The 9222-nt window shown below is 50.1% G+C and overlaps 1 protein-coding gene across 1 annotated transcript; it reads left to right on the plus strand.

The window, feature by feature from the left end:
- The first annotated feature begins 1106 nt into the window (after positions 1–1106).
- On the plus strand, positions 1107–9001 carry LOC139281610 (putative nuclease HARBI1). The gene is made up of 2 exons (XM_070901759.1): positions 1107–1231; positions 8260–9001. Exons 1-2 carry the CDS (start codon positions 1107–1109, stop codon positions 8999–9001), a joined length of 867 nt encoding a protein of 288 aa, XP_070757860.1.
- The last annotated feature ends 221 nt before the right edge of the window (positions 9002–9222 follow it).

Genomic DNA, 9222 nt, shown 5'->3' on the forward strand with positions numbered 1-9222 from the left:
TTGTCAGACAGCAAGGCTGTCAATGCTAATGCATCAGCTCGCATACAGTGGTGGGCTCTCACGCTAGCTGCTTATGACTACTCCATCTGGCACCAGCCCGGCACTGAAAACTGCGCTGAAGCGCTCAGCAGGCTCCCACTGGCCACCACCGAGGCGGCAGCTGAGACAGACTGCTCAGAGAGGGCATAATTTCGGCCGTTGAATTCAGCGACTGGGCAAGTCCCATCGTTCCCGTCCTCAAAGCAGATGGCTCGGTTAGGATTTGTGGCGACTACAAAGTCACCATCAACCGAGTATCGCTGCAAAACCAATACCCGCTTCCAAGAGCAGAGGACCTTTTTTGCCACGCTGGCAGGTGGAAAGCTGTTCACAAAGTTGGACCTCACTTCGGTCTACGGGACTCAGGAACTGGCTGAAGAATCCAAGCTTCTGACCACCATCACGACACACAAGGGATTATTTGTCCATTTGGCATTCGTTCGGCAGCAGCTATCTTTCAGAGAAACATGGAAAGCTTGCTCAAATCCATTCCTGGAATGATCATATTCCAAGACGACATCCTTATAACGGGTTGAGACACCGAGGAACACCTCCACAACCTGGAGGAGGTGCTACGCCGATTGGATCGGATAGACTTGCGGCTGAAAAAGGCCAAGTGTGTGTTTTTGGCCCCAGAGGTTGAGTTTTGGGCAGGAGGGTTGCCACAGAGGGGACCCGGCCCACCGAATCAAAAACGGAGGTGATCCGCCGGGCGCCCAGGCCCGGCAACACGTCGGAGTTGCGATCATTCCTGGGACTTTTGAACTATTTTTGGAACTTTCTGCTCCAACTTAAGCACATTGTTGGAGCCATTATAGATGCTCCTGCGTAAAGGTTGTGAATGGTTTTGGGAGGACTGTCAAGAATGGGCTTTCAATAAGGCAAGGAACCTGTTATGTTCCAGCAAACTGTTGACTTTGTATGACCCTTGTAAAAAACTGGTTTTAACATGCGATGCGTCATCCTACGGGGTTGGGTGTGTGTTGCAGCAGGGTAATGATGATGGCCGACTCCAACCGGTGGCTTATGCCTCCAGGTTGCTCTCCCAGGCAGAGCGTGGATACGGCATGGTCGAGAAGGAAGCACTCACGTGTGTTTACGGTGTGAAAAAGATGCACCAGTACCTTTTTCGTAGACAGTTCGAGCCGTTAACATCCTTGTTGTCCGACAGCAAGGCTGTCAACGCCAATGCGTCAGCTCGCATACAGCGCTGGGCCCTCACGCTGGCTGTGTATGACTACACCATACGGCACCGGCCAGGCACCGAAAATTGCGCTGACGCGCTCAGCAGGCTCCCACTGGCCACCACCGAGGGGGTGTCGGAGCAGAGCGCCAAGGTGGTCATGGCCGTTGAAGCTTTTGACACTGCGGGCTCCCCCATCACAGCCTGCCAAATCAAACTCTGGACCAACAGAGACCCCTCCTATCCATGATAAAGAAATGCGTCCTGACTGGGGATTGGGCGCCCGTACACAGGGCGTGCCCCGAGGAAGTCAGACCATTTCAGAGACGGATAGATGAGCTCTCCATCCAAGCCGACTGCCTGCTATGGGGCAGCCGGGTAGTCATGCCCCAGAAAGGAAGGGAAGCGTTCATCAGGGAACTCCACAGCGAGCACCCTGGCATCGTGCTAATGAAGGCCATTGCCTGGTCACATGTATGGTGGCCAGGGATTGACTCAGACCTGGAACACTGGGTTCACAGGTGCACGACGTGTTCCCAGCTGGGCAATGCCACCAGGGAGGCCCCACTCAGCCCGTGGCCCTGGCCCACCAGACCATGGTCACGTTTTCATGTAGACTATGCGGGCCCGTTCATGAGGAAAATGTTCCTGATCATTGTCGATGCATAATCGAAGTGAATCGAGTGCATCATATTAAACTCGTGCACGACATCCATCACTGTGGAGAGTCTGCGTACGGATTTCATGACCCATGGCTTGCCGGACATCCTGGTCAGCGACAATGGCCCGTGTTTCACCAGCCATGAATTCCAGGAGTTTATGTCAGGCAATGGTTTTCAAGCACGTCCGGACAGTGCCGTTCAAGCCGGCTTCCGGCTTGTTCAGCCATGAACTCATTGAATGGCGGTACAGGCTAGAAGGGCCGAATGGCCTGCTCCTGCACCTATTTTTCTATGTTTTCTATGTTTCCAATGGCCAGGCGGAACGGACGGTCCAAGTCATAAAGCAGGGCATGCTACGCATCCAAGGACCCTCTCTTCAGTACCGCCTATCGCGCCTCCTGCTGGCCAAAGGTCCTGTCCGCACTCGCCCACGGGAGTCCCGCCAGCGGAACTCTTCATGAAACGCACGCTCAAGACGCGGCTGTCCCTCATTCACCCAGCCCTGGCAGACATTGTTGAGGGCAAGCGCCAGTCCCAAACCGAGCTCCATGATCGAAACTCAAGGGGGAGGTGAAGAGAAATAGATGACCCGGTATTTCTTCTTTACCATGCTTTGGGACCCAAGTGGCTTGAGGGCACCGTAATTGGCAAAGAAGGAAATAGAGTCAGGGTGGTCCGACTAAACAATGGGCAGATATGCCGCAAACACTTGGACCAAGTAAAGAAAAGGTTCAGCATAGACACGGAGGAACCTAAAGAAGAGCATGATGAGATAGCACCCACACCACCGCCAGCGGACGAGCAACAAAGACAGCCCTCAGCATGCACAGTCCCTGCGGCCAGCCCGGACAGGCTGGAATCACCTCAAGTGACAGAGACGCGTGCTGAGGCTCAGCCACCAGAGCCACAACTGCGGCGCTCCACGAGAGAGCGCCGACCACCCGATAGACTTAACCTCTGAAACTAAAAGACTTAAGGGGGGGAGCTGATGTGATGTATTTAACCATCTTGCAATGACATAGTCATGTAACTGTAACTCATGTACACTGAACCTGTACCATGGAAATGCACACCCTGACCACATGGGGTGAACTTGCGGGAGACACTCCTCACCTGGGTTTCCAGGTATAAACGGGAGGTCCCACCCAGGATCAGACTCCTTGGTCCTAGCAATAAAGGTGAAGGTCACAGAGTGACCGTGTTTGATATATCCATGCCTCGTGTGAGTTTGGAGTAAGGTGCAGGGACACCACACAGCGAAGAACCAACCAACTTACCCACACCTGCATTTGTACTGAGACGATATTCAAGGGAGCGAAAAGCCCCAGATCGTCTCACCCTGTAAATAAGTGTACTATTGACTTTGGGAGGGAGTGATGTTATGTATGCAACCCCTGGCAACCTGTGTAATACAGCCACCAGAGGGCTTATCTGCTGGAGTCCCAAGGGATCCCAGCATCCCTTGGGAGCACTGTATATATGCAGGCCTCTCACGCTGTACCAGCGCTCTGGAGTTTGAATAAAGGAGCTAAGGTCACACTTACTCATTGGCTACAGTACTCAATTGCATTACTTTATTGTGAGCACAACATCATTGACCTGAAACGTTAACATTGTTCCTCTCTCCGCAGATGCTGCCTGACCTGCTGAGTATTTCCAGCATTTTCTGTTTTTATCCCAGTTGTTACTAGCCAGTGATAAAATTACACTGGGAAATAATTAACTTCTGCTGGGCGGTCACTCTGCACTGACTGATATCCTCGCCATATTCAACACTTGCCTCCTCTTTTGAAATCTCATTAGAATAAACTCTGATGTTATGAAATTTTCAGTAGAACCATCCTGCCTGCTGATCTTGGCAGAAGATCTATTCAAATCAGTAATGATGTAATTTAATGCTTCCTAAAGTTAAGGATATCACTGACATAATCGGCAACAAATATTACATTTACCAATATGAAAAATCTCCCAACTCATCTACTGTAATATTCTCCTTATTCTGTGTTTAAAATCATTTCAAATCAAAATGTAGAAAGTCATGTCATTTAAAAGCAATTAGAATCTACAAACACTGTTTTGAGTCTGCCCATCTCACTCACAGCTCCGGTGGTTAATATGTACAGAATACTGATTTGATATTTCAGACTTATACAATTACTCTTTCGCCTATGTGAAATATTGTCCTGATAAAGTGAAGTTGTTACAATCACAGTGACATCAACACAGTGACACAGGGGCACAATGGACATGATCTTCACTGCGAGGCAGATACAAGAGAAATGCAGGGAACAGCACCAATCCCTGTACATGGCCGCCTTCGACCTCACAAAAGCCTTCGACACTGTCAACCGTGAGGGATTATGGAGCGTCCTCCTCAGATTCGGCTGCCCTCAAAAGCTTGACACCATTCTCCGTCTGTTCCACAATGACAGGCAAGCCATGATCCTGACCAACGGATCCACCACAGACCCATTCCATGTTTGGATCGGGGTCAAGCAAGGCTGTGTCAATGCACCAACGCTCTTCTCGATCTTCCTTGTTGCAATGCTCCATCTCACCCTTAGCAAGCTCCCTGCTGAGTGGAGCTAATCTACAGAACAAATGGGAATCTGTTCAACCTCCGCCGCCTCCAGGCCAGATCCAAGGTCGTCCCATCTTCCATCATCGAACTACAGTACGCAGATGAAGCCTGTGTCTGTGTACACTCGGAGGCCGAACTCCAAGCCATCGTCAACATTTTCACTGAGGCGTATGAGAGCATGAGCCTTACACTAAAGATAAATGTCCTCTACCAACCTGCCCCCGGCTCAGAGACATGGACCATGTACAGCAGGCACCTCAAAACACTGGAGAAGTACCACCAACGCTGCCTCCGCAAGATCCTGCAAATCCACTGGCAGGATAGGCGCACCAATGTGAGTGTTCTCGCTCAGGCCAACATCCCCAGCATCGCAGCATTAGCCACACTTGATCAGCTCCGCTGGACAGGCCACATCACCGGCATGCCTAACATGAGATTCCAAAAACAAGCGCTCTACTCAGAACTCTGACACGGCAAACGAGCCCCAGGTGGACAGAGGAAACGCTTCAAGGACACCCTCAAAGCCTCCTTGATAAAATGCAACATCCCCCCACCGACACCTGGGAATCCCTGGCCCAAGACCGCCCAAAGTGGAGGAAAAGCATCCCGGAAGGCGCTGAACACCTCGAGTCTCTCTGCTGAGAGCAAACTGCTGCCAAGCGCAGATAGCAGAAGGAGCACGTGGCAATCCAGGCTCCCCACCCACCCTTTCCTCCAACCACCGTCTTCCTCACCTGTGACAGAGACTGTAGGTCCCGCATTGGACTCTTCAGTCACTTGGGAGAACTCATTTCTAGTGTGGAAGCAAGTCATCCTCGACTCCAAGGGAGTGCATATGATGATGAAAGTGAAGTCGTTAACAATCACAGTGACATCAACTTGTTACAAAACTGTGTGAGATGATTAATTACCCTCTGCAAGTTGGTACTCTGCTTTCTGCAGATATGTGAGCATCCCTATCTTCAATGGTCCTTCCTTGTGACTGATGCGTGTGCTTGCTTGAATTCCAGCTTTAGTTGCTTTACTTTACCCGATCTCCTACTCAATCTCTTCAATTGCAAAACTTGCTCATATTTGTTTACTCCAGATGTTCTACTTTACTAACCCTTTGAATGCCAAGTGCTGCCTTGAAGAGTGGGAGGGAGTTCATTTGTTGAGTGTGGTGGCAAGGGAGAGAATAACCATATTGCAGAGTACTCATTTGATGCTTGCAGATGGTTGCAAGGTGCCATTGTCAGAAGTATGGAAGGAGATCTGGTCATCCTTTCAACTCTTTAATGGTGAAATGGCTAAATAAAAAGAAAAAAGAAACTTGTTTCAGATTTTCTAGGCAATGATAATAGTTGTGAGCTGGTGTACTAAAGCTCGATTTTTAAATTCACCACCTTGATCTCAAATCCCTCCATAGCCTTGCCCCTCCCTATCTCTGTAACCTCCTCCAGTCATACAACTCTCTGTGATCTCTGCACTCCTCCAATGCTGGCATCTTGTGCATCCCCAATTTTCTTCACTCCAACATTACAAAATTATGTGGGGCCTAGATAGAGTGGATAGGAAGGACCTATTTCCCTTAGCAGAGGGGTCAACAACCAAGGGGCATAGATTTAAAGTAATTGGTAGTAGGTTTAAAGGGGATTTGAGGGGAAATTTCTTCTCCCAGAGGGTGGTGGGAGTCTGGAACTCACTGCCTGAAAGGGTGGTAGAGGCCGGAACCCTCACCACATTGGATGTGCACTTGAAATGCCGTAACCTACAGGGCCACGGACCAAGAGCTGGAAAGTGGGATTAGGCTGGGTAGCTCTTTGTCGGCCGGCGCGGACATGATGGGCCGGAATGGCCTCCTTCTGTACTGTAAATTTATATGATTCTATGTCTTCAGACGTCGAGGCCCTAAGTTCTGGAATTCGCTCCCTAAACCTCTCCACCTCTTTATCTTTCTCTTCTCCGTTAAGGCGCTCTTTGAAACCTACTTGTTTGACTAAGCTTTTGGTCACCTGTCCAATATCTTCTTATGTGACTCAGTGTCAAGTTATGTTTGACGGCGCTCCTGTGAAGCTCCTTGGGACATTTTACTACATTAAAGGCGCTATATAAATGCAAGTTGTCATTGTTATGTGTGCTGGTGCACTTCCCTCCCACCCACTGCCACGTGTGCCTTTGTGCTCATTGTTTCCATTAGATGCTCTTCCCTATTCATTTTTCTGCAAGCTAAATTGAAAATAAAATACGCTGAGTTAAACATTTTGTTGAGGTGCTTAAGTATAGGGCCAAATGATTTCACATGACATTTAAATCACAGTGACAGTCACACCAGAGGTGATAAAATCCTTACACGGAGGTGTGCAGAGAAGAAGATTAAATCTAAAATCCGTATTCTGAGATGGTATTGGTTGGGACTGGGTGGGGGCAGGGGGAATTACACTGCTGACACATCATTCACAGCAGTATAGCCATTCAGCCATTCTACAATAACCAAATTGTGCATGGTTCAGACGATCATATATCATGACGATGTCTTCTGAACCCCAAGATGAAACAATTACCCTAAATTACATCCCCAAACCATCTCTCATATGCCACAGCTGTAGGAAAATGAAAAGCTGAAAGACACAGCTCACGCAGAACTGAGTGATGATTGACAGGCTGCTGTGATGTTCTCACTGAGAAATCAATCTGATGTGACTCACAGGAGAATGTACGAAGGGAATTAGTTTGCAGTTCCAAATTGGAATTATATGGGAATTATGAGCTTGGTATACCTTATTACACAGTTATGGGTTTATTCTAATAATAGGTCATAGTTACACCATTCACCTCCTAATGATAAAGAAAAGTATGTGTGAGATTTACTTTCAGCAGGAAACAAATCAGATTTTGAACCAAATTGAACTGAGCTGGTTAACGTAGTGAAATATCGGGGCCGAAATTCAGGGTCCAGATAAGAGCCGTTACCCCTGTTTTGCGGCGACCATGTGGTGGAATCGAGTGACCGCCATGTTGCAGTCCATTGGCCACCATGACCCATAATCAGCGCGGGGGTTTTTGTGGCGGTGTCCACTTCTGCCCCAAACCCCAGACGCCACCTACTTTCAGTATAAAAAACTCAGCTTTTTTTCTGGCAGTGACCCCGCCAGCTTCTTGGGTTGGTGCACTTTGCTGGGCTGCTCGAGAGCGCCAGAGGAGGAGAACGGAAGGTTTGGTGTGATCGGGTTTCTTTCGTGAAAACTTTCTTGGATTTCTCCGTAGGAATTTGCTAAACCTGCAGCAGATGTTGGATAACGCTTTGTGTGTAGAACAGTCTTTCACTCTCATTGATTAGTCATGGCCTGTGGGCCTGAGTCTCTGCTCCACAGAGGCCTGCTTGTGAGGGTGGAGCCTGCAGACAGAATGGGCTCAGTGTTGGCAGGGCAATGCCTTGTGCACATTGCGAGAGGCAGGGCGGCATGCAGGAGAAGGGGGCACCGTCAGCAATGCGTAAAGAAACAGGGGGCAAGGGAGGCAGCAGCCATGGCTGGGCAACATGAAGAAGGGCCTACAAAAGGCCGCAGACCTCTACGTGGAGAGGGTGGAAATGAGGGAAATGGCGGGAGGAGGAGGTTCAGGTACGCTGACCTCCACAACATACACTGGGCCAGCAGTGGCCTGCAGAGGCTCCCGAACATCAGCAGGAACAGGAAGAAGATGATCAGGCAGCTGCCATCAGAGGGGCCCAATACAGATCTGGGGCAAAGGGTCTACCGACGTCAGTTTTCATTTCCGGAGCTCAGTGACGACCAATGTCTGTGAAGGCTCAGATTTAGAAAGGACGTCCTGAGGGAGCTATGCCATCTCCTGCGGTCAAATCTGCAGCCTCACACAAGGTTGAGGACAGCTCTCACCGTTGAGACCAAGGTCACCATAGCTCTCAACTTTTACACGACGGGCTCGTTCCAGTCTGCAACTGCAGACATATCCAACATTTCCCAATTCTCCACCCATCGCTCCATCGGCTTGGTCACCGATGCTCTGTATAAGAGAAAAGTCCAATATTTCTCCTTCCTGATGACCAGGGGGAAGCAGGTGGAGTGGCAAGCCGTATTTGTCTGGATTGCAGGGTTCCCCAGTGTGCAGGGTGCCATCAACTGCACACACGTTGGCCAGAGGGCGCCACTGAACCATGTCGAACTCTCTATGAACAGAAAGGGATTCCATTCCCTGAATGTTCAGTTGATGTGTGACCACCAGCGTAGGATCCTGGCAGTCGATGCCAGGTATCCAGGCAGCAGCCACGATTCGTTCATCCTGCGTCAGACCAGTGTGCCTGCCATCTTCACCGGGCCAAACCACGATTGTGGATGGCTGCTAGGGGACAATGGATATCCCCAGTCCACTTGGCTGCTGACTCCACTACGGAACCCCAGGACAGCGGCCAAGCATGATGACAACGACACTCATTCTGACACCAGGTGCATCATCGAGCACTGCATCAGGACCCTCAAACAGAGCTTCCGTTGCCTGGACCGCTCTGGTGGTGCTTTGCAGTTCTCTCCTGAATGAGTCTCCATATTCGTGGTGGTCTGTTGCATGCGGCACAACCTGGCTCTCCTGAGGGGCCAGCCGCTGGAGGTCGAGCCAGGAGTACCACCTCAGGAGGAGGTGCAGCAGCAGGAGGAGGAGGGGAAGGAGGAGGAGGAGGAGGAGGACCAGGATCCTCATCACCACTCACCGAGGAGGTGCTGCCATGATGCGATGCTGTCAGCAGTGTACTCCTCTGTCTC

The sequence above is a fragment of the Pristiophorus japonicus genome, chromosome 15 (genome assembly GCF_044704955.1).
Source record: "Pristiophorus japonicus isolate sPriJap1 chromosome 15, sPriJap1.hap1, whole genome shotgun sequence".
NCBI classification, from domain to species: Eukaryota; Metazoa; Chordata; class Chondrichthyes; family Pristiophoridae; genus Pristiophorus; species Pristiophorus japonicus.

Excerpts from the sequence above, each read along its gene's own strand:
- LOC139281610 (XM_070901759.1), top strand. The coding sequence starts at position 1,107 with ATGGTCGAGAAGGAAGCACTCACGTGTGTTTACGGTGTGAAAAAGATG. Across the intron at positions 1,232-8,259 it reads AAGGCTGTCAACGCCAATGC|ATTTAGAAAGGACGTCCTGA; the intron begins GTCAGCTCGCAT and ends GTGAAGGCTCAG.